This window comes from Orycteropus afer, unplaced genomic scaffold (genome assembly GCF_000298275.1).
Source record: "Orycteropus afer afer isolate SDZICR_OR568_19922 unplaced genomic scaffold, OryAfe1.0 scaffold00009, whole genome shotgun sequence".
Lineage (NCBI taxonomy): Eukaryota > Metazoa > Chordata > Mammalia > Tubulidentata > Orycteropodidae > Orycteropus > Orycteropus afer.
Window position 1 is genome coordinate 7,408,358 of NW_006921596.1, and position 24,819 is coordinate 7,433,176.

Genomic DNA, 24,819 nt, shown 5'->3' on the forward strand with positions numbered 1-24,819 from the left:
AAAAAAAAAAAAAAAAGAATGTCCATTAAAACCTCAGCTAACTCATAACTCCCAGTGAATCCCTTCCGCTTTCTGTTCCACTTGCAGAGTAGAAAAGCTTAGAATCACGATCAAGTCATGAAGTCTGGAACCAGACTTGTTCAGATCTTGACTCCACCGCTGTGTGATCTTAGCAAGCTTCATAGTTTCTCTGTGTCTCCATTTCCTAATCTGTAAAATTGGATTAATAATAGGGCTAATTATGAGGATGAGATGAGTTAATATATGTGAATCACTCAGAATAGTTCCTTGGGACATGGTTAAATAATGAAGCATGATGATGAGGATAGAAATTTAGTTAAATAAAGAATTGCTTCCATGTTTCTGATGATCTGTGTAGATTTAGTCTAATGTCTTCTATGTGTTCTAAGATGAACCCACAGTAACATATAGTGAAAATTAATCTTCTGGGACTGTTTTCACTCTCAAACTGTATGTATTAGGCCAAAAAAAAAAAAAAACTTACTGCTATCGAGTTGGATCCAACTCATAGTGACCCCTCCTTGAGTTTCCAAGACAGTATCACTACAGAAGTAGATTGCCCAGTCTTCCTTCTGAGGAGTGGCTGGTGGGTTTGAACCATGAGCCTTCTAGTTAGCAATCAGATGGCTTAGACACTAGGCTACCAGAGCTCCTATTACCCAAAACAAAACTTTAAAAATGTGTGAGTGTTTCTAAGAACAAAGTTTGAAATCAAAATGGTTTCCAGTTTAACTGGCATGTACCTAAACCTCCATTAGAACATTTCTGTCCCTAAGTAGTCTACTTTATCCAATGTTTGTTTGTGAATATGTCTTGATATATGAGTTTTTGTATTTTCATAGAATGCACTACAGTTTATTAAGCAATACTGGAAAATGCATGGACGTCCACTTTTCCTTGTTCTCATCCGGGAGGACAATATAAGGTAGGTCAGGGAAAGAGTAAGTGCACACATCTCACCACCATTTATACAGTGAACCCTTTGAGAGCAGTCTTAAACTTTTTTGTATTCTTCTTAGTGTGTGGCAGAGTGCTTTGCATATATAATAGACATTTAATTAATATTAGATTATTAATTTCTCAATTCACTGTTAACAAGTACATGTTGTTTATCTGTTTATATTTTTTAGAGGTAGCCGGTTCAACCCTATATTAGATATGCTGGCAGCCTTTAAAAAGGGAATGGTTGGAGGAGTCAAAGTTCATGTTGATCGTGTACAGGTAGTCTTCTGAATTTTACTGTGTTTCTGTTTTCTGGATACTTAATCCAAAGATGCAGCTATGCTTTATAATACATGTTCTATTTAAAGTTTTTGTCAGAAGGTTTTATTCTGTACCTACCCTTCTATTCTTACTGTCACCACTCCAGTTTATGTTCTTATAATCTGATGCCTAAACAATTTCACAGCTTTCCTAACCAAAATTTTAGACTTTAATAATCTCCAACTTCATTTTTGCATTGAGGAAGCTGGGGTCCAGAGTGATTAAGTGACCTCCTATGTAATCTTGGACTTACAGGGGCATGTTGGCTGACACTTGGTTGAGTGTTCTTTTCCCTGCTGCACAAAAAACATCCAACCTGGGAAGATTCCCTGTTCCAGTCCAAACTTCACAGCATTATCTTCACAGGTCCTAAATCACAGAAGTCCTCTGTGGTTCTTGATTAGCATAACGGCCTCTGACTATGATTATCTCCTACTAAACACTCTTTGTACTTTAGCTAATACAAATTAATTATTGTATTATAGCTGAGCTCTTTGAGATTTCTGTGCCTCTGCTCAGACAGTTTCCTCTACCTGGATTATCTTTCCTTCTGTTAAGGCTTCTGGGCTTTGAAGTCTTACACCACTTCAAGGCTCAGCTCTGCTAAATCACTCAAGCAAGAAATGACCCTTCTCTTCTTTAACATGTATGCTGAGCAAATAATCCAAGAAGTTGGACTGTGTGAAGAAGAACTTGGCATCAGGACTGGAGGAAGACTCATTAACAGTCTGCGATATGTAGATGACATAACCTTGTTATTGTTGTTAGGTGCTGCACAGTTGATTCTGACTAATAACGAGCCTGCATACAACAGAACAAAACACTAACGGGTCCTGGGCCATCCCCAGAATCCTTGCTGTGCTTGAGCCCATCAGTGTAGCCACTGTGTCAATCCGTCTTGTTGAGGGTCTTCCCCTTTTTCTCTGACCCTCCACTAAGCATGATATCCTTCTCCAAGGACTGGTCCCTTCTGACAACATGACCAAAATAGGTGAGATGAAGTCTGGCCACTTTCACTTCTGAGGAGCCTTCCAGCTGTACTTCTTCTAGGACAGATTTGTTCGTTTTTCTGGCAGTCCATGGTATTCTCAGTATTCTTCGCCAACACCACAATTCAAATTCATCGATTCTTCTTTGGTCTTCGTATTCATTGACCAGCTTTCACGTGCATATGAGGCAATTGAAAATACCGCGACTTGGGTTAGGCACACCTTAGTCTCCAAAATGACATCTTTGCTCTTAAACACTTTGAAGAGGTCTTTTGCAGCAGATTTGCCCAGTGCAGTACAACATCTAATTTCTGTGGCTGCTGACTGTGGATCCAAATGAAAAGAAATCATTGACACTGTCAGTCTTTTCTCCATTTGTCATGATATTGTTTATTGGTCCAGTTGTGAGGATTTTTGTTTTCTTTATGTTGAGGTGTAATCCATACTGAAGCCTGTAGTCTTTGTTCTTCATCAGTAAGTACTTCAAGTCTTCTTCACTTTCAGCAAGCAAGGTTGTGTCATCTACATATTTTAGGTCGTTAACAAGTCTTTCCTCCAATCCTGATGCTACATTCTTTTTTATATATCCCAACTGCTTGGATTATTTGCTTACCATACAAACTGAGTAAGTATGGTGAAAGGATGCAACCCTGAATGCACCCTTCTTCATTTTAGACCATGTGGTATTCCCTTATTCTGTTCAAACAACTATCTCTTGGTCTGTGCACAGAATTCTTGTGAGCCCAATTAAGTGTTCTGGAATTCCTACTCTTTGCAATGTCATCCATAATTTGTTATGACCTACACAGTCAAATGCCTTTGCATAGTCAATAAAACACAGGTAAACATCTGACACAAGCTTCCTTGCTGAAAATGAAGTTGACTACAAGCATTTACTGATGAAGATAAAGACTATACTCTTCAGTATGCATTACATTTCAACATAAAATAAAAATCCTCACAAGTGGACCAATAAGCAACATCATAATATCTGAAGAAAAGATTAAAATTGTCAAGCATTTCATTTTACTAGGGTCCACAATCAATGCCCATGGAAGCAGGAGTCAAGAAATCAAATGACATATTGAATTATACTGAATATTGAATTATATTATAAATCTTTGGCAAAAGATCTTTTTAAAGTGTTAAATAGCAAAGATGTCACTTGGAAGGCTAAGATGTGTCTGAGTTGCCTCAAATGCTTGTGAAAGCTGGACAGTGAACAGGGAAGCCCACAGAAGAATTGATAAATTTGAATTATGGTATTAGCAATGAATATTGAATATACCATAGACTGCCAGAAGAAGGAACAAATCTCTCTTGGAAAAAGTGTAGCCAGAATGGTGCTTAGAAGCAAGGATAGCAGGAGTTCATCTCATGTACTTTGGAGATGTTGTCAAGAGGGAACTCTCCCTGGAGAAGGACATCATGCTTGGTAAGGAAGAGGGTCAACAGAAAAGACAACTCGCAAAAAGATGGATTGACACAGTGACTACAACAATGGACTCAGACATAGTAAGGATTGTGAGGATGGCAGAGGACTAGGCAGTGTTGCATTCTGTTGTACATAGGGCCACTATGAGTTGGAACTGACTCAACAGCATGTAACGATAGCAAGAGAAGAAAGCAGCACAACTCTGGGTAGTTAACCAACATGTGCAATGCTGCTTTATGTCATATTGCTTCACATTTGTAGTAAACAGTGAGCAAATGGAGCACATACTACATAGAGGCCAGTTTTGATTGAACAGTTGCCTTATTTTTAAAATAATAGTTCATTGTTTGTTTTTTATGCAGTGTATTTCTCGATTTTCTCTGACAGTTCATCATATAATTAGTAGTGTCACATATAGTAAAAATCATTGTGGGTTATTTATTTATACTATTCACCATGAACCACTGACAAACAAAAATTGAGTTTGAGTTTGCTTTCATTTAGTTTGCTCGAGCTGTAATCAGAAACTAATCGAAACTAAAATGACCAAATACGGGTTTCCAGAATGTAGAGAACCATTGGGCTGGACAGTCAATACTTTCATTAACCTGAGAAAAGAAAACGTGGCAATATCTCATCATTGGGTAGCCCTGAAATATATATATATATATATATATATATATTTCAATAGTGGAATCCAGGGTACAATTTCACATTGCCTCTTCCCAAAAATAATTTAAATATTTCATGTTACTTTTTAAATTTAAAAATAATATTTTAAAATGTTTTTGACAGTTAATACTCAGAATTATTTTAATTCTAGCCTAAAAATAAATGCCTATAATTCTAAGAACAGAAAGAAAATACAGTTCATCTCATGTTTATTTTCTCATGTATTATGACTCATAAACTTGTAGTCTGATGTGTATGTTCTACTTTAAGAGATTTGGTTGTGTTGAAAACCTGATTGTAGAATGTTCATTTAGGAAATTACTTAAGAGTTGTATGTGTTTTTTAAGTAAACTGTTTTTTTTAAGAATTACATACTTATAGAAAAGTGTGTTCACAGATTGTGATATGGCTTACTAAATTTATGTAAGCATGGTCAGTCTTTCATTATTGCATTTCAGACCCTAATATCTGGAGCTGTAGTAGAGCAACTTGACTTCTTACGAATCAGTGACACAAAAGAGTGAGTGCCTTTGAGTTATCTAATTATTGTCTTTCTTAAGATAGAATTAGAAGTCTGAAAGCCTTTTTTTTTTTTTCTTTTTAATTTCCAGACTTCCAGAATTTAAGAGTTTTGAGGAAGTACAGCTTCCCAAACATTCAAAAGTCAAAAGGCAGAGCAGCACCCCTGGTGGTTCTGAACTGGAACAGCAGCCAGATGTCACCATTACTGAATGGAAAAACAAACCGACCCATGAGATTCTTCAAAAACTGCACGTAAGGAAGATTCAATTCCCATGTGGCCCTGAGTGAGACTGGCAGAGCAGGAGCTTTCAGTGGTGTTTTTGTCCTCTCGTTTGTTGTTGTTGTTATTTGTCATCAAGTTGGACCCGACTCATAGCCCCCCCTTGGGTTTCTGAGGCGGTATCACTATGGAAGTAGCTTGCCCAACCTTCCTTCTGAGGAGTGGCTGGTGGGTTTGAACCACCAACCTTCTGGTTAGCAATCAAGTGCCTTAGGCACTACGCTACCAGAACTCCCTATTAACCTGGAGACAGATGGATGGCCAGTCTGCTTAGGGGGCAGTAATGAGAGGTGTTCTCATTCTTAGCATTAGCATGGATGCTTAAGGGGGAAAAGGGTGAGGAATGGGGTCATTGAATATGAAAGTATTTTATGGGCCACGTATTAGTTTCCTAGCACTGTTATAACAAAGTGCTACGAAGTAGGTAGCTTAAAACAACAGAAATTTATTCCCCTCACAGTTTTAGAGGCTACCTAAGTCTGAAATCAAGGTCCATGCTCTCTCTGAAGGTTCTATGGGAGAATCCTTCCTTGTCTATTCCTAGCTTCTGGTGCTTTGCCAACAATCTTTGGCATCACTCTAATGTCTGCCTACATCATCACATGGCCTTCTCCCCTTTGTATCCCCATCTCTTCTCATCTTCTTAGATGCACACCAGTCATACTGGATTAGGGCCTACCCTAATCTAATATGATCTCATCTTAACTTAATTACATTTTTAAAAGACCCAATTTCCAAATAAGGTCACATTCACAGGTACCTTGGGTGGTGGTTGTTTGGTGCCATCAAGTCGGTTTTGACTCATAATGGCTGAACAGAAGATTTCAAAGGGCAGCTCAAGAGGACCTTGGGTGGTGGTGGTTGTTAGATGCCATAAAATCGACTTCTACTCATAGCAGCCTTATGTACAACAGAATGAAACACTGTCCAGTCATGCACCATCCTCACAATCCTTGCTGTACTTGAGTCATTGCAACCGCTGTGCCAATCCATCTTACTGAGGGTCTTCCCCTTTTTCTCTGACCCTCTACTTTATAAACCATGATATACTTCTCCAGGGACTTCTGACCACGTGACCAATGTAAGTGAGATGAAGTCTCGCCCTTCTCACTTCCAGGAAACATTCGAGCTGCACTTCTTCCAGAATAGATTTGTTTGTTGTTTTAGCAGTCCATGGTATTTTCAGTATTCTTTGCCAACATCATGATTTAAAGGCATCAACTCTTTAGTCTTCCTTTTTCATTGTCTGGTTTTCACATGCATATTAGGTAATTGAAAATACCATGGCTTGGGTTAGGTGTACCTCAGTCTTTATAGTGACATCTTTGCTCTTCAGTACCTTAAAGAAGTCTTTTGCAGCAAATTTTCCCAGTGCAGTGTGATATCTGATTTCTTGACTGCTGCTTCCATAGGTGTCATTTGTAGATCCAAACAAGATGAAATCCCTAACAACTGCAGTCTTTTCTCCATTTATCATGATGTTGCTTATTGGTCCAGTTGTGAAGTTTTTTATTTTCTTTATGTTGAGGTGCAATCCATACTGGAGACTATAGTCTCTTCTCTTTATTAGTAAGTGCTTCAAGTCATCTTCATTTTCAGCAAGCATGCTTGTGTTATCTGCATATCATAGGTTGTTAAATGAGTCTTCCTCCAATCCTGATGCCATGTTCTTCATATAGTCCACCTTCTCAGATTATTTGTTCAGCATACATATTGAATAAATATGGTGAAAGGATACAACCCTGATGCACACCCTTCCTGACTTTAAACCATGTGATATTCCATTATTCTGTTCAAATGACAGCCTCTTGGTCTATGTACAGGTTCCTTATGAGCACAATTAAGTATTCTGGAATTCCCGTTCTTTGCAATGTTATCCATAATTGGTTACAGTCCACACAGTTAAATGCCTTTGCATCAATAAAAACAGGTAAACATCTTCCTGGTATTCTTTGCCTTCAGCCAATATCTATCTGACATCAAAATGATATCCTTTGTTCCACATCCTCTTCTGAATCCAGCTTGAATTTCTGGAAGTTCCCTGTCAATATACTCTTGTAATCATTTTTTAATTATCTTCAGTAAAACCGTGGGTTTGGACTCTAGTGTATTGGGATCTGGAAAGGCACAATTCAATCCATAATAGGCCATGGGATCTCCAAATTTCCCTTTCAGTGCCCCTTCTCTCCTTTTCCCAACCCTGATTTTTTCACCTGCCACATTGTTTAGGTCTAATGCTTGCTTTAAGTCTCTCTTGAAGAAAGCAATTTTATGACCACATCCATATGAATATGATAGCAAATTAGTATTTACCTCTCCTAGTAGTGCCTAAGGCACTGGACTGCTAACCAGAGGGCTGGCAGTTCAAACCCACCAGTAACTCCTTGGAAGCAAGATGGGGCAATATACTTCCGTAGTGATACTGCCTCAGAACCCCAAGGAGGGGTCACTATAAGTCAGGTCTGACTCGATGGCACATAACAACAACAAAGATTATTTACCTTTTAAAAGAGGAAGGGTAGGAGTAGGGTATAGTCTTGATCCAAGGGGAGTAAAAGTAAAGTGTAGTATTTATCCAAGGAAATAAAATTCTAATGGTAGAACTATAAACACTGTGGCATCCTGTTGGACACAAATTTGAGTATACAGGTTACATATATATCCTGCCAGACATCATCAGTCCTTATTATTGATCAATATTATTTAACTATATAAAAGGATGAATATAACAGGCATAATGCACGTAGCACAATGTCATAATATATAATAAGTATGCTACACATGTCTCTTCCTCTCATTCATCACTTCACAACAACTTCATAGCAACATGGTGTTCCCATTTACAAATAAGTAAAGTCAAGAAAGGTATGGTGACAATCATTAGCCATTAGAGAGATGCAAATCAAAACAACAATGAGATACCATCTGGCCCCAGCACTAATAGCAAAGTTCAACGAGACAGAAAATAACAAATGCTGGCAAGGATGTTGAGATACTGGGATTCGCATACGCTGCTGGTGGGTCTAAAAATGATACAACCACTGTGGAAAGCAGTATGGCGATTGCTTAAAGAGTTGGAATTATAAATACCATTTGATCCAATAATCCCATTACTAGGTATATATCCTAAAGTAGTGAGAGCCAGGACAAGAACAGATATATGCACACCCATGTTCATCACAGCACTATTTACAATAGCCAAAAGATGGAAACAACCTACATGCCCGTCAACAGAAGAATGGATAACCAAACTGTTCTGGTTACCTAGTACAGGTAACCACTCTGACAGGAAATATACCACAAATGGAATGGCCTTATCAAATAGGAGTTTATTCTCTTATAGTTTGGGAGGCTTGAACAAAGTGCCAGGTTCTAGGGGCTGTGTGAAAGCCTCTTAGCCTTGGGCTTCAGCTCTGCCTCTTGCTCCCGGCCCACTGAAGCTAGAGGCCTCTCTTCACTCAGGCAGCTACTGGCTGCTGAGGCTAACAAGCCCAAGGTCGACAAATAAAATGGCACAGTCCCAATGTTACCAAACCGCATGGCAGGCTATTACTTCAAACCCATTTAAGTCCCAAAGTCGGCAGAGCATGGCATGCTGCTGAACAACAACATGGCTACATGCAGGGTCCAAGCACGCCATAAGCTGGAGACCATTCTCAAAGCTGTTTCTTATATACAGGAAGCAGACCACATCCCTAAAGCAGCTACTCAGATGCTTGTGGTAGGTCCCACCATAGAGTTGATTGCCAGTCTCATCATGGGGGATAACTACCACTAGCTGCCCAGCCACTCAGCCAGGCCCAGCCAAGTTGACACACAAACAACCACCCCACAAACTATGGTATAAACACACAATGGAATACTATGCATCCCTAAAGAACAACGTAGAATCTGCAAAACACTTCATAACATGGATGAACTTGGAAGGGAGGACATTATGCTGAGTGAAATAAGTCAAGCACAGAAGGACAAATATTGTATTATTCTGCTATTGTGAAAAGTCAAGGAAAGGTTTATATACGGAACAAAACTTTCTTTCTTTGTTAGCTAGGGTGGGAGGGAAGGGGATAGAACACTGCTAGATAAGTAGAGACAAGTATTGATTTGGGTGAAGGGAAGGGCAATGTACCAAAAGTGTGTGATCAACACAGAGGCATTGGGGCAGAGGAAGACATAGAGAGGTACATGGGAGATACAAACAACAAAGGTGAACCTTTTTGCACATACAGTACTGTGTTGTCAGTGATGGCAAACATTGATCCACAGGTGGATAGATGAGTGGACAAGTTGAATGATCAGATATATCTAGTCAGGAGGGAGCATGTTCATGACCATGTATAAGGTTGACAGACAGTGTCACTACAAGCATATTTCTTTGTTCTGTGAGAATGCCCAGGTATATAGTAAAGCTGACAAGGGACAAGGTTGTGGTGACTTCTTGGGTACAGCCAGCTACCCAGAGGGAGTGAGTATTTGGACCTGTGGGCTTGGGACCATGGTCCCAGGGGACATCAAGCTCAATTGGCATAGCATGACTACACAAAAACATTATTCCATATCCTACTTTGGTGAGTAGCGACTGGGATCTTAAAAGCTTGCAAGTAGCCATCTAAATGCAATGAGGGGTCTCTCCTCGTCCAGAGCAAAGAAAAATGAAGAAAACTAAAGACACATGGAAACAGTTACTCCAAGGGACTGGTACACCATACGATCCTCAGCCTGTATGACCATGAGACCTGAAGAACTAGATGATACCTGGCTACCACTGTCAACCACTCAGAGGAGGATCTGTGTAGCAGATCCTGGATAGAGTAGGAGAACAATGTGGAGCAAAACTCAAAATTATTTTAAAAAATAAAAAAAGAAACCAGGCTTGCTGATCTGATAGAGCCTGGTAGAACCCCTGAGACTATGGCCCCTAGCTGCCCTTCAGGTCTGGAATTGAACTCAGTCCTGTGGCTTCCAGCCAAATCAAAGACCGTCATATGGGCTGAATATTTACCCAGGTAGATACACTTCTTGGAGAGATGAATCATGCATAAACAGAAGGGCTGTGTATGTACCGGGAGACTGCTTGAGGGGCAGGAGTGCTTGGGAGGGAAGGACACAGGGAAGAGGTAACTATGGTGAGGAAGTGGGAAGAGAGCTGTTACACTGTGGGAAATTACAGGTAGTGTCATGAGACATAATGTGTATGAACTGCTATATGGAAAATGAATTTGCTCTGTAAACTTTCACCCAAATCACAATAAAAATTAAAGAAAAAAAAAAGAGTATGGTTAAATCACTTAGCCAGATCACTCAGAGTGTGACAGAATAAAGATTAGTACTTACAGGTATCACATTTTCAGTCTATTGTTTGTCTTGTTTCCTAGGATGTTTGATTATTAAATCCTGCTACCCTAGTAAGTCAGCTTGTCTACCCTGTCTACAAGGTATCTAATTAAATAGTTGTATAATGTCATATGTTGCTTGGTAGTATATCAGTGACATTTTATCTTTCCTAAATTTTAGTTGGGCAGTCTACTTCCAGGGAGCTCTGGTAGCATAGTGCCTAAGGCACTTGACTGCTAACCAGAAGGCTGGCAGTTCAAGCCCACCAGCCACTCCTCGAAAGGAAGATGGGGCAATCTACTTCCATAGTGATACTGCCTTGGCAACCCAAGGAGGGGTCGTTATGAGTCGGGTCCGATTCAACGGCACATAACAACAACAACAACAATCTACTTCAGTAGTGTCACCACCTCGGAAACCCAAGGAGGGTTGCTATGAGTCGGGTCCAACACAATGGCATATAACAAATTTTATTTCAGGATATTTCTTCTCTGCATCATGTGTTTTTGTTATTAGTTGCCCCCTGTCGTAACTCGTGTACCCGTTTCTTTCCAGTTACTCATAGTGATTTATACTTTCAGGACTGCAGTTGTCTGGCCAGCCAAGCCATCCTGCTGGGTATACTGCTCAAAAGAGAAGGGCCCAACTTTATCACACAGGAAGGTAAGAGCACATGTCTTAGAGAATATTTTAAATAAAAGGGCCTCTTTTCTAATGAATTCTAATTCATAATGAACATCTACTAAAATGTTACAAGTTATTTACTTCTCCACTACACCTTCCCCCCCACCCCACTATTGAATGGAAAATGCTCATAACCCCCTGCGGTGGAATAAACCAGTTCAGTGTGCGAACTCCTAAATTGCTTTCATGTGGTGATGTTTGATTATTCCTCTGATGGTCTGAGTGGAGTTGAAGCCTGGTTTCTGCTTGTGACTGTTAACCTCTGATGGCTCCATAGTTGTTTATAGACAGTTTGTTTCCCATTTTATTTTCTGTAATTTTTCAGGAAAGATACTGAATTGTTATATCTTTAAATATTAGCTCCCAATAGTCTGCAGCTGTTATTTGGGATATTTAATGGGATTTTTCTCCAAAGGTGGTTAATAAAAATAAATCATTCCTGATCATGTCCATATCCACTCTGCCTTAAGGATGAAATGCATTTACCCCTGAAATCCACCCTTGTATATTGAGTCAGTACTGTAAGGAATGCTAGGTCTGCTTCTGGCATTTTACAGTACAGAGGCATACAGTATATACTTGAAGAACGCAGTGTCTGGCTACTGAAATCTTTTGGCTCATCGGAAAGTCCTCTGTTCAGAAAAGCATATTTATTTGTTTAGAATTAGAAATTGCATTGTAATCAATAACATTGTAATCAATAACACAAAACTAAATGTGTTTGTTTATTCAAATGAAGTCTACTTACTTTTTGCATCATTGCAGCTAAGAGATAACCTCAAATATTATACACGTGAGTTGAGCAGTCTTAAAATTCTTAACCGGTTAAAGGCAGAAAAACTTTAAGCAGATTTCAGGCAGACTCTCTTGTGTTTTTAACTGTCTTGAAACTATGAACAGAATCCCAGTTATATTGGAGACCTTCATTGAAATTTGAACTTTAGCTAAAACATTTTTTTAAATGGAACATTTCACTGGAAACATTTCAGTAGAATTCTGAATGAATTCACTAGAATTCAATTCTAGAATTCACTAGAACATTTCACTAGAATTCTGAATGACTTTTCAGTAGTGCTTTTTATATAGTTTATAATGAAAATGTTGAAATTTTTTAAAAAACAATTTTTATAAACTTGAGAATACTATTCATATTGTTCTTAGATATTTGAAAGGCTTTAAATTTGTAAAACATAGTCTACTGAAAATCATAAGTATCTTGAATCTGAATGTAATTGTATTCAATTTGTTATAAGGCTGTAAAAATAAGTTCAGGGTAAAACATCATAGATCTTATTCTTACCTTTGTTTCCTTGTTATGTCACATGGTTGATTTACTGACAAAACCAGTCACGAAGCTAGAATACATGTAAATTGCAGCCAAAGAATGAAGTCTAGGGTGTCTTTTGAGCTCTAGTACATGTCAGAATGACCATAGCCCATGCACATGCTCGGACATGTGTATTGTTAAGCAAACAAATAATTGTGTATATTCAGAGTTGACAGTATTAGTTCAATTTGTTGATCATTTTATTGTATTCTCATTTTTTATTTTCTGTAATAAATTATAATTTTATTTTTTAAAAAACTTAGACTGCATATTAATTAAGAAAACAACTGAATTTCAAGATATAAAGTACTCACCAAAATCAGACTACGACTGAATATTAACAAGTGCTAGGGACTTTCACACTTTATATATTTGGATTATTTAATGACTATGTCAAGTAGCTCAGAACATAAAAGGATGAATTATTATCTCTAATAGAACAAAATGAAAATTCAAAAATGATATTTTTTAAAAAAGAGAAATAAATGTCATGCATTTAATTAAAAGCTTTCTTCAACAAAGACTCTGTTATTTGATGTCTAGGTACCGTTTCTGATCACATTGAGAGAGTCTATGGAAGAGCTGGCAGCAAAAAGCTTTGGTTCGTATTAGTGTCCTTTCATTATGTTTTATTTTGTGTTGTCATATTCAACAGCCTAAAAATAATGGACCAGTCTTGAAGAGGATCATTTTTTTACTTTTGAATTCTAAGGTTATAGTAGCTCTTCCACGATTTAAAAAAGAGAAGTGACAGTAGAGACCTGTATAGGGACAGAAACTGGAGAGCAGTCGCTGGAATAATAAGCTTAATGACTGTTTCCTATCCTGCACCTCTTCTGTCCCAGCAACATGTTTTAGATTCTAATTTGTCTTCAGAAAACCTGTTCTGTCATCATAGAAGTCATGAAAAGAGACCAACTGTTCATTTAATCATACGCAAAAATAATATACTTACAAAGCAATTCTCTCATCTGTTACTTTGAAAGAGTCCCACCAATGATTATAGTTGCTTCATGAAAACTAACTTGTTCTACAGAGATAGTCTCTTCCCAGGGATCTAAAAAGAAAAAGTAAATTGAGATACCAGAGTTTGAATTTGCAGTGAGGTAGGTATGCCTGTACACATAGTATTCTGCATTTGCAGCAATTCTAACTAATGTTATTAGCAGAACCTAACATTTTAAAAATAACACTCTAATTTCTTTACATTTCCTGTTACCTAATTTTGAAAAAACTCTCAATGTCATAAGCAACTCCCTTAACATCCATGAACCCTAGGTTTCTAATCTCCAAAATAATAGCAATAGACAGAACAGTCTCTTAACAGTGTTTCAACCCTGTGTCTTTTCAATGAATATACCTTTCCTACATAGAAGAAATAAGGTAGCGATTCCATGGTTACATCTCTCAATTTCTCACTATAAATACTCTCAACACAGCAAGGCATGCAAGTCAGGAATGTTTTTAAAGGCAGTAAGTTTCAAATGTGGCCTACAGACTTATTTTTGGATAAGCAAAAAATAAGTGCTTGCTTTGTGTTTTATAGTTGTATTTTAGATAACTGATCAACTAGCAAACACTTAGAATACTGACTGTTGTATTTAAGAGGACAAACTCTTAGAAGATTTATTTACTGTATTTTCCTTTTTATGACTTTCTACTGACACACCCAGGTTGGCAGTACGCTACGGGGCTGCATTTACCCAGAAATTTTCTTCCTCTATAGCCCCACACATTACTACTTTACTGGTACATGGGAAACAGGTAACATGCACAGAATTTGGAAACTCAAGCTGCTTGAAACGTGTGGTCTTATTTGCATTCCAAGGGTTAAATAAGTCTTTTGATCTTATGTGTGGGTGAAAGCTTCTCTAGAAATAGAGAGGAAATGTTTGTTCACTAACTTTATCAGTATTGACTCATTTGTCTACTAGTTCGTTCTATGTTGAGATTAAGGAATGTGAATGTTGTTTATAGGTCAGCTTCTATAGATATTCTGAAATATAAGAAAATTGCAGCTAATTTTAAACTACATCGTTAGCTTCTTTTCTCTAACTGAAAGTTCTACATAAATTTTTACTTTTGAGGAAAAAAAATTAAATGTCTGATGTATTACACGTGCGATGCTTAAAAAAATATGTTCTGTCTACGTTTTAAAGACTTTTTCAGAAATGTAAAAATAACAGTGTGAATTCTTTCCCCCAACATTCTGGCTTTATCAAGAAAAAAAATGCTGGTATTACATTTCAGCATTGCCTAAAATTCATTACTAAGTAAGTCCTCTAATCCAGGGATTTGGTTATCTAGACATCAAAAAATATATATAATTTAATACAGAAATGGTGATACACACCAGAGACAGACTTAATAATGAATTTAATAATGGAAAATCCTAATACCCACTTAACTCCTCCCCTCTAGTTCCCAAATGAAGGAATAACTAAGCTCCTTTCCCTTTCTTTTTAAATGAGTAACGGTACAAATGCACAAATGATGCTTTGGGGCACAGCCTGGTGGCAGAGGTTAGGGCGTGAGATTTCTCCCTAATTCTCGATGGTCCACAGTCTAAGAGATTTCAGCTGTTTCTTCCAATGTCTTGGGCTCAGTATTTCCTCCAAAAGATTATGTGAGGACCACCCTTGTGTATTTGTGAGACTCCCTGATCGGGGGCCCTATTGACCATCATTTAGATTTGTGAACATCTGGCCTGCTCTCTTCTTTGCCCCCAGGTCGGTTGTGCGCCATGCAGCAAGTCTTTTAAGTAAACTAGTGGACAGCCTGGCCCCATCCATTACTAATGTTTTAGTGCAGGGCAAACAGGTAAGTATCTGCTTTTCAGACTCTCACTCGGTCATAGTTACTACGGTCTCTGTGTAGGAGCCTTGCTTTTAAATCTGGCAAAGCTCAGTGTTATAGCCCTCTCACAACCAGGCAAACAATGGCTCAGGCATTTCTACAAAGGTTCCTTCCTCAAGCAAAATCCAGTTTTAAAGGTGCATAGTTAATAAATGGGCCGTGCCCTTTTCCTGCTGTATCTTAGAGCTGAGTTCTCAACTCCTGTGTTAGCTTGAGGTCAGTTGTTGATATACTAAATGGCATAACAGTATCTGAAGTACTCCGACAGGTTTAGGATAGGTGGAGCAAAGACAGGTGAACAGTGAAGGGCACGTTTTCCCTTCCACTCAGCATGAGATTCTTTTCCTCCTTAGAAGTACATTGGTCTGTAGGTAGAGCCGTGGTCTTTGTGCCAAAGCTGTTCCTCAGAACCTTCACTCTCTCGGCCACCTCTTTCTCCAGCTTCAGTGGAGCTCTCCTCCCCACCCACCAGGGCCAGCTACATCACCTCTTCCTCACCGAGCCATCTCCAGTTAGCAGTGGTCCCTCTCTTCTCTGGGGTTTCCTAACAGGTCTGTGATACTTTTCACAACCAGCACTGGATCCCAATTCACTTTTGTATCTCACCCAATGGTAGGTTGTGAGCCTTTGGAGGTCAGGGCCTTGGTCTTGTCCAGCATGTGTCCCACTGTGCCCAGGAAGGGGCCTGGCATGGAGTAGGCACTTGGAGCATGTGTGTTGAATTGCACCTGTGCATGTGGGTCTGCAGAGTGGGGTGTGGCTGCTCGTTTTCTGTTTTGTTTTCCGTGAGCTCTGATTACTTGGCTGGAATTGTTGGAATGAAGTTTGTTTACTTTTCCTCCCTTCTTTGGGAATATCCATGCTTTATTGCATTTTTCTGATAGTTAACCTAGGAACATAATAAGCTTTAGTAATATAAAGCACTTTAACCCTCTTTAATGGAGTCAACCCTTGGTTCATATTTCAGGGTTCTTAATTCATTAAAATTGGAGTTATTTCATCTATGCATCCAACTTTTAGAATGTGAGAATAATAAACTCTTTTTTCCATAATGTTTAATTATAATGAAAAACAAATTGAACTCATAAAAATTTCTCCTGAGAAATGTCAAATCATTTTTCATCTGTTATTTTCTTTGTTTTCTCCATATTACTAAGACTCTTCATCCCCATTTGTCAACTAAACAGGCCAAGATTCAGGAAGGAACTTATTCGGTACTTTTTCTCACTGGAATCCTGACCTCCAGCTTCTTGTCATTTATTTTTGCCCTGAGCCAAGCCATCTCTGAAAGACAGGAAACAATCTTTGGGAAGCTATTTTTCCTTGGATTTAGTCCCCTGTAGCATATCTGAAAATATAGTTAATTCTACTATGTTGTTTGTTGTTGTTATGTGCCGTCGAGTCGGCCCCGACTCATAGCGACCCCTCCTTGGGTTTCCAAGGCAGTATCACTACGGAAGTAGGATTGCCCAACCTTCCTTCCGAGGAGTGGCTGGTGGGTTTGAACCTATACATGAGCATTTTCCAGGTTTTGGAGATCTTTAAGCACTGGCCCCTAGCCCCAGGGTTAGAGTTGGTCATGTTTATTCTGTATGGTATCTACAGAGGTCTTGCAACCTGTGATCCTATGATTCTGCTCCCATGTCCCGGGGCTGTGACTGGATCATTGCCCATCAGAACGCATCTCCTGGGTAAACAGTCACTTACAGAGCAGGCTAAGACTGGGAGGCCAGCAGCTCAGCTTCATGGCCAAGTGCATGAAGTCGAATCACTGACGGCATCTTTCTGTTTCGTTAAAAAGAAATGAGAATGCAGCATTCAAAGTTTGTGTTAACTCAGTTATGAAATGCCACCCTAAAAACTGAAGTAATATTGTTTCTACAAAGTGCTTTCAGATCACTCTGGAATGAAATAGTGGTTTAGTCAGCATTGCTTCCAGAGGCAATGATGTGCCTTCTTGTCTGTTTTCTCCTTTGCACACTGACATTTTAATCAAAGTAATGTACTTGGACTAACTGATTACTACCGCAGGTACCACCTGTGATGTAATATCCTAGCAGTTCTCAGTTTTCTCTTTGCAAATCACACAACTGAGGGGGAAAGACCCCGTTTGCTGCTCATCTCTGAAAACACAAGTGCCCTTAGTTTTGCTAGTCTTTTTCTTTCCTCGTATAACACTGCCCGGTATATAGAAGAGAGATGGAGAGAGGGGACGGTGCTGCAGACTCCTCTGGGAGGCCAGGGTACGGGAGCGAGAGCCCAGGATTCCTCCTGCCAGCCTCCACACACTGCGCTTCCTTTGCCATTGCCTCTTACTTTCTCCTTTCCCGGGCCTGTGGGCAGCTTCATTTATCCTCTTCCACAGTGACAGCTACAGCAGCAAATATGTGAGCACTCACTACCTGCCTAGCAAGAGGAGCCCTGGTGGCACAGGGTTAAAGTACTCGGTTACTCACCAAAAAGTCGGTGGTTAGAACTCACCGGCTGCTCCACGAGAGAAAAGACCTGGCCATCTGCTTCCGTAAATATTTCCGCCCTTGAAAACCCTCTGGGGCAGTTCTACTCTGTCCTGTAGGGTTGCTAAGAGTCGGAATTGACAGCACTGGTTTGGAGATGCCAAGCACTATGCCAAGCATTGTACCAAGCACTGTAGCAAGGAAAGCAGGAGCTGCACAACTAGCATATGACCTAGCATCTGCCTTTGAAAAGGTTAAAAGAATGAAAAGTTTCATTGGTGAAACTATACAAGAAAGGAAAAATGTATCTCTCAAATACTAAATTGGGTAGTAATTGTGGACAGTAAAGTAAAACTACTCTGTATTTTGGTTTCTCTGGTGAGTTTCTAGTCCTAAAGTCATTCAGAATAATTTTATCGTAATAGTTATCTATATTCCTTCCCTACTTTTATCCACTAACCTCCACTTGCCTAACTGGGATCCTCACCTGCCCTTAATTTTTGGACTAGACTATGAACCATCATGAACTCCAGTGGGAGTCACGCTTTGAAAGCCATTTTAATAAAAAGCAGGAACAGTTATTCTACCTAATTCCCTAGCTGTGTAGAGTAATTTAAGCCTGCCAGTCATCCTGAGCCTTGAATTTTTTTTTCTTTTATTTTTCAGTAGCTAGGAGATTTTTACAATAAAATTCTGCCACTTATAGGTAACTCTGGGTGCCTTTGGACATGAAGAAGAGGTTATCTCTAATCCTTTGTCTCCAAGAGTGATTAAGAACATTATTTATTATAAGTGTAACACCCACGATGAGAGGGAAGCCGTCGTGCAGCAAGAGCTGGTCATCCATATTGGCTGGATCATCTCTAATAACCCCGAGTTATTCAGTGGCATGCTGAAAATACGAATTGGGTGAGTAAAGAGCTCCTCGTTTGCATAAAGAGAATTGGTCAAGTTGTTCTCTAACAGGCTTGGTCACTCTTGGGCAACATGCTGCCCCAGATCAGGTGAGTGTTTAGAGAGCACATCTCTCCCCTAAGCCCACAGAGGCAACGTCTGGTGGTAGCCTTAAAGAATCTTCGTCTTTGCTTAATTCCCAGACTACATATTGTGAAGTAATTCTGTCCGATGGTCAAATCAAACTCCTGGGATTTAAGCAGCTGTGTCATATGAAAGAGTAATACTTGTAAAAATTTTTGTAAATTAAAAGTGGATAATCCATAAGAGAACAATGACTGTCCATAAAACTGGAGTGTCAGAAGGACACACCCTAATCAGAATATGGTCCATTTGAGAATATTCTGCATCGGTTTTCTACCAAACTCTGTTTTTTAATTGTTAAAATGAGAAGTGTTCTGTTTGGAGAAGAAATTGAAAGTAATACTCTGGTGATCTTAACCAAGATTTTGTGAGGCAGCATGGTGTAGGGACACTTAACCAAGGCCTGGCATCGCACAGAACTGAGTTCCAGTACTGACTGTCATTTATTGTCTGGGTGACCGTGGGTGAGTTAATGAACCTCTCTAGCCTCACTTTAGTACCAGCCTTCTTGTTTTATGTGAAAATGAAATGGGATAATATGTTTAAAATCCCTACCACAACCTAATAAAGGATAAATGGTTCTTCTGTTCCTTTTTATAAAATCTCTTGTTGCACAAGTAGCGTGTGAATGTGTTCTCATTGTAAAGGAGTCAAACAGTTCCTGAACACATAGAGTATCCTAACATGTGGCCAGTATTTGGAGGGGTTTCTCAAGCATTTAAAAAGAATATATCTTCTCTGTTGGTTACAAATATATGTGTATGTATGTCCTTGTGAATAAGTGTATGTATAGCTTACTAACTGTGTAAGTACTTTTAATATCTTTACTATTTCTGTTCTACTTGATTCTTGATGACTGATAAAAAAGTCTTAAAAGTTTCTCATTATAATTATGGATTTGTTATTGCTTCTTGCATTTTTATCGATTTTGATATATATTTTGAAACTTTGCTTTTATCCTTGTGGTTTCATGACTTTTATCAATATATCATCCTTTTTTGTCATTTATTGTTTTTCACCTTAATTTTTTTTAACTGTTTTTGGAAAATGTGAAACATCAATACAGTTATGGAAAATAGTAAAATAAAGCCCCATGTACCCATACAGTCACCCAACTTCAACAATATCATCATATGACTGATCATATTTCACCCATAACCCAACCTACAACCCACCCCTATATCTCCCCCAACATTATTTTAAGGTAAATCCATCATATCATCTTTTTGTTGTTGTTGTTGTTTGCCGTCGAGTCGCCCCCGATTCATAGCGACCCCTCCTTGGGTTTCCGAGGCAGTATCACTACGGAAGTAGGATTGCCCAACCTTCCTTCCGAGCAGTGGCTGGTGGGTTTGAACCGCCAGCCTTCTGGTTAGCAGTCAAGTGCCTTAGGCACTATGCTACCAGAGCTCCATCTAATCTGTAAATATTTTAGTGTGTATCTCTAAGACATTATTATTTAAAAATATGACCATACCATTATCATGCATAAATAATATTTACCCTTTGTCTAATATTTTTGTCACACTTGCTTTTTTGTGTCATTATTAGCTTAGTATACAATCTCTTCTGGTGATGGAGTGGGTAAAGCATTTGGCTGCTAACGAAAAGTTCCATGGTTTGAACTCACCAGCTGCTCTGTGGGAGAAAAATGAGGTAGTCTGCTTCCATAAAGATTCACAATCTTGGAAACCCTGTAGGGGTCACCATGAGTTGGAATCAACTTGATGGCAGTGGGTATACATCCTTTCATGCCTTTACATTCATTGTTCCATTTTTCATTTTGTATTTGCTGTATTTATTTTCCACGTCAGTTTGCCATACTGTGGTGACTTGCATGTTGCTGTGAGGCTGGATGGTACACCACCAATATTTCAAATAACAGCAGGGTCATCCAAGGTGGACAGGTTTCAACACAGCTTCCAGACTAAGGCAGCCTGGAAGGAAGATGTGACAATCTACTTCTGAAAAAATTGGCCAATGAAAACCTTGTGAATAGCAGTGGAACACTGCCTGATATAATGCTGAAAGATGAGCCCCTTACAATGGAAAACCAAAAAAAACCAAACTCACTGCCGTCGAGTCAATTGAGCTCATAGCAAACCCTCCTTGGGTTTCCAAGGTGGTATCTCTATGGAAGTAGATTGCCCAATCTTCCTTTCAAGGGGTGGCTGGTGGCTTTGAACCACTAGCCTTCTGGTTAGCAGTCAAGTGCCTTAGTCACTGTGCCACCAGAGCTTCCTCTTAGGTTGGAAGGCACTCAGAATATGACTGGGGAAGAGTTGCCTCTCAGAGTGGACTTGACCTTAATGATGTGGATGGAATAAAGCTTTTGAGACTTTCATTTGCTGATGCGACATGACTCAAAATAAGAAGAAAACAGCTGCAAACATCTATTAATAATCAGAATGTGGAATGTATGAAGTATGAATGCAGGAAAATTGAAAGTCATCAAAAATGGAAAATAATACATAAAGATCAATATACTAGGCATTAGTGAATTGAAAAGACTGGTATTGATCATTTGAATTAGACAACCATATGATCTACTATGCCAAAAATGACAGCTTGAAAAGGAATGGTGTTACATTCATCATCAAAAAGAACATTTCAATGTCTATCCTGAAGTACAATGCTGTCTGTGATAGAATTATATCTATATAGCTGCAAGAAAGACCAATTGATACAACTATTATTTAAATTTATGCACCAACCACTAATGCCAAAGGTGAAGAAAATGAAAATTTTTAACAACTTCTGCAGCCTGAAAATGATAAAACATACAATCAAGATTAATTACTGTTGATTGGAATGTGAAAGTCAGAAACAAAGAAAGATCAATAGTTGGAAAATATGGCCTTGGTGAGAGAAACGACCAAGGATCACATGATAGAATTCTGCAAGACCAATGACTCATTGCAAATATCTTTTTTCAGCAACATAAACATACACATCTGTGAAAACAGACAATGGAGAAGCTCGATATCATCAGTAAGAACAAGGCCTGGGGCAGACTGTGAAACAGACCATAAATTACTTATATGTAAATTAAAGTAGAAATTGAAGAAAATTAAAACAAGTCCATGAGAGCCTGAGACAACCTTGAGTATATCCCACCTGAATTTAGAGACCATCTCAAGAATAGATTTGACACTTTGAACACTAAAGACCAAAGACTAGACGACTCTTCACATGACATCAAGGACATCATACATGAAGAGCAAAAGATCATTAAGAAGACAAAAGAAAAGACCAAAATTGATGTCAGAACAGATTCTGAAACTTGTTCTTGAACATAGCATAGCTAAAGTGAATGGAAGAAATGAAATAAAAGGACTGAAAAGATTTCAAAGAGTGGGTTAATAAGATAAAGTATTATAATGAAATGTGCAAAGAACTGGACTTAGAAAACCAAAAGGGAAGAACTTGCTCAGCCTTCCTCAAGCTGAGAGAACTGAAGAAAAAATTCACACCTTCAGTTGCAATATTGAAGGTTTCTGTGGACAAAATACTAAATGACACAGAAAGCATCAAAAGAAGATGGAATGAATACAGAGTCACTGCACCAAGAATTGGTCAGTGTTCAACAATTTCAGGAGGAAGTATATGATCAAGAACTAATGGTATTGAAGGAAGAAGTCTAAGCTGAAGTTAAGGCATTGGCGAGAAGCATGGCTTTGATATTGGCAGAATACCAATTGAAATGTTTAAACAAATGGATGCAATGCTGAAAGCACTCACTTATCTATGCCAAGAAATTTGGAAAACAGCTACTTGGCCAATCGACTAGAAGAGATCTATATATGTGCCCATTGCAAAGAAAGATGATTCAGTGGAATGTGGAAGTGATCAAACAATATCATTAATATCCCACAAAGTAAAATTATGCTAAAGGTAATTCAAAAACAGTTACAGCAATACATCGACAGGAAAATGCCAGAAATTCAAGCTGGATTCAGAAGAGAATGTAGAATGAGGAATATCATTGCTCATGGATGGATCTTGGCTGAAAGCAGAGAATACCAGAAAGCTGTGTACCTGTTCAACTGTATTTTATTAACTATGCAAAGGCATTTGACTGTGTGGATGATAATAAATTATGGGTAACATTATGAAGAATGGGAATTCCAGAACACTTAATTGTGCTCATATGAAACCTGTAAGTTATGCAAACAGAGTGAGGTGGTAGTGTGTAGTTTAAAACCAAGAAAAGTGTGCATCAGCGTTGTATACTTTCACCATACTTAGTCAATCTATGTGCTGAGCAAATAATCAAATGCTGAAAGTTAAGAGGACTTGAAGCACTTATTAATGAAGATCAAAGCCTACAACCTTCAGTATGGATTATACCTCAACATAAAGTAAAGAAAAATCTTCACAACTGAACCAATCAGCAACACCATGGTAAGCAGAAAGGATCGCAGTTGTCAGAGATTTCATTTTACTTGGATCCTCAATCAACACCCATGGAAGCAATAGTCAAAAAGTCAAATGGCATATTCCATTGAGCAAATCTGCTGCAAAAGATATCTTTAAAGTGTTAAAAAAAAAAAAAAAAAAAGATGTCACTTTAAGGATGAAGGTGCACCTGACCCAATCTATAACATTTTCAGTTGTCTCATGTGCATGTGAAAAGTGGACAATGAATAAGGAAGACTGAAGAAAAACTGATGCTTTTCAATTACAGTCTTGTCAAAGAATATCAAATATACCATGGACTGCCAGAGGAATGAACATATTTGGGAAGAACTACAGTCCGAATGCTCCTTAGAAGCGAAGACAGTAAAACTTCAGCTCATGTACTTTGGACATGTTATTGGAGGAGAAAGACATAGAGAAAAGCATCATGCTTGTAAAGTACAGGATGAGTGAAAAAGAGGAAGACCCTCAATGAAATGGATTGACAGTGGCTACAGCGTTGTGCTCAAACAGCAATGACTGTGAGGAAGGAGCAGGAACAGATAGTGTTTCATTGTGTTGTGTACAGCGTTGCTGTGAGTAGGACCTGACTCGATGGCACTTAGCAACAACACATTTATTTTTATCCACTCTGACATTCTTTTAATAGGATATTTATTTCATATGTGTGCCATTTCTTTGGTGTTTTGACTTACCCCTGCCATCTTATTTTGTGTTTTCTTTTTACCATGTTTTCTTGTTACTACGTTCTTTTCCTGTTTATTGTTGGATTGAGTTCCCTTTCTTAGTTTTGACTTCTTTGTTTTAATTTTACACATAAATATGTAGCACTTTCTGAAAAATTAAGATTCCCATTTTTTCTTTTAAAAAATTACCTATAAAAAACTGTTTGCTTATTTGTCAGTATCTATCATATCTTTTGATTCAATAATTCTCATTCTAAGACTTTACAATACTCATACAAGTATGTAAAGAGGCATTTTATAGCAGTCTTTACTGCAGAATCATGTGGGGTAGTAAAGCACTGGGAACAACCCAGATGTTCACTAGTAGGAAATCGTTCAAATGTTATAGCTGTGTGGTAAAATACTGTGTAGCCATTACAAGGAATAGGATAAAATTCTCCATATTGACATTTGTAATTCCAAGATAAATTAAGTGAAAAAAAGGAAGTTGAAAATATTTATTCCTTTTTTATTTTTAATAAAAGAATAATAACATCTCTGTACATATGGGATGTATAGAAAAATCTCTGAAAAGCATACATATGTGAAATTGGTATCAAGTATTTATTGTCTCTAGGAGATTTTAACTTTCTAAGTTTTATTTTTTGGTATTTTAAAATTTTGGGTTGAGAATATATATATATATGTTGTTGTTATGTACCGTCGAGTCAGACCGACATAGCGACCCTTCCTTTGGTTTCTGAGGCAGTATCACTACGGAAGTAGATTGCCCCATCTTCCTTCCGAGGAGTGGCTGGTGGGTTTGAACCTCCAGGCTTCTGGTTAGCAGTCAAGTGC

The 24,819-nt window shown here is 38.4% G+C and overlaps 1 protein-coding gene across 1 annotated transcript in view; it reads left to right on the top strand.

The window, feature by feature from the left end:
• PHKB (phosphorylase kinase regulatory subunit beta) overlaps positions 1 to 24,819 on the top strand; it is a 286,088-nt gene that overhangs the window by 228,138 nt on the left and 33,131 nt on the right. Inside the window, exons 19-26 of the mRNA XM_007947818.1 lie at positions 864 to 946; positions 1,152 to 1,242; positions 4,839 to 4,900; positions 4,992 to 5,154; positions 11,098 to 11,179; positions 13,071 to 13,128; positions 15,257 to 15,347; positions 18,546 to 18,748. Of these exons, the coding sequence (XP_007946009.1) occupies positions 864 to 946; positions 1,152 to 1,242; positions 4,839 to 4,900; positions 4,992 to 5,154; positions 11,098 to 11,179; positions 13,071 to 13,128; positions 15,257 to 15,347; positions 18,546 to 18,748 (833 nt within the window). The remainder of the gene's footprint in view (positions 1 to 863; positions 947 to 1,151; positions 1,243 to 4,838; positions 4,901 to 4,991; positions 5,155 to 11,097; positions 11,180 to 13,070; positions 13,129 to 15,256; positions 15,348 to 18,545; positions 18,749 to 24,819) is intronic.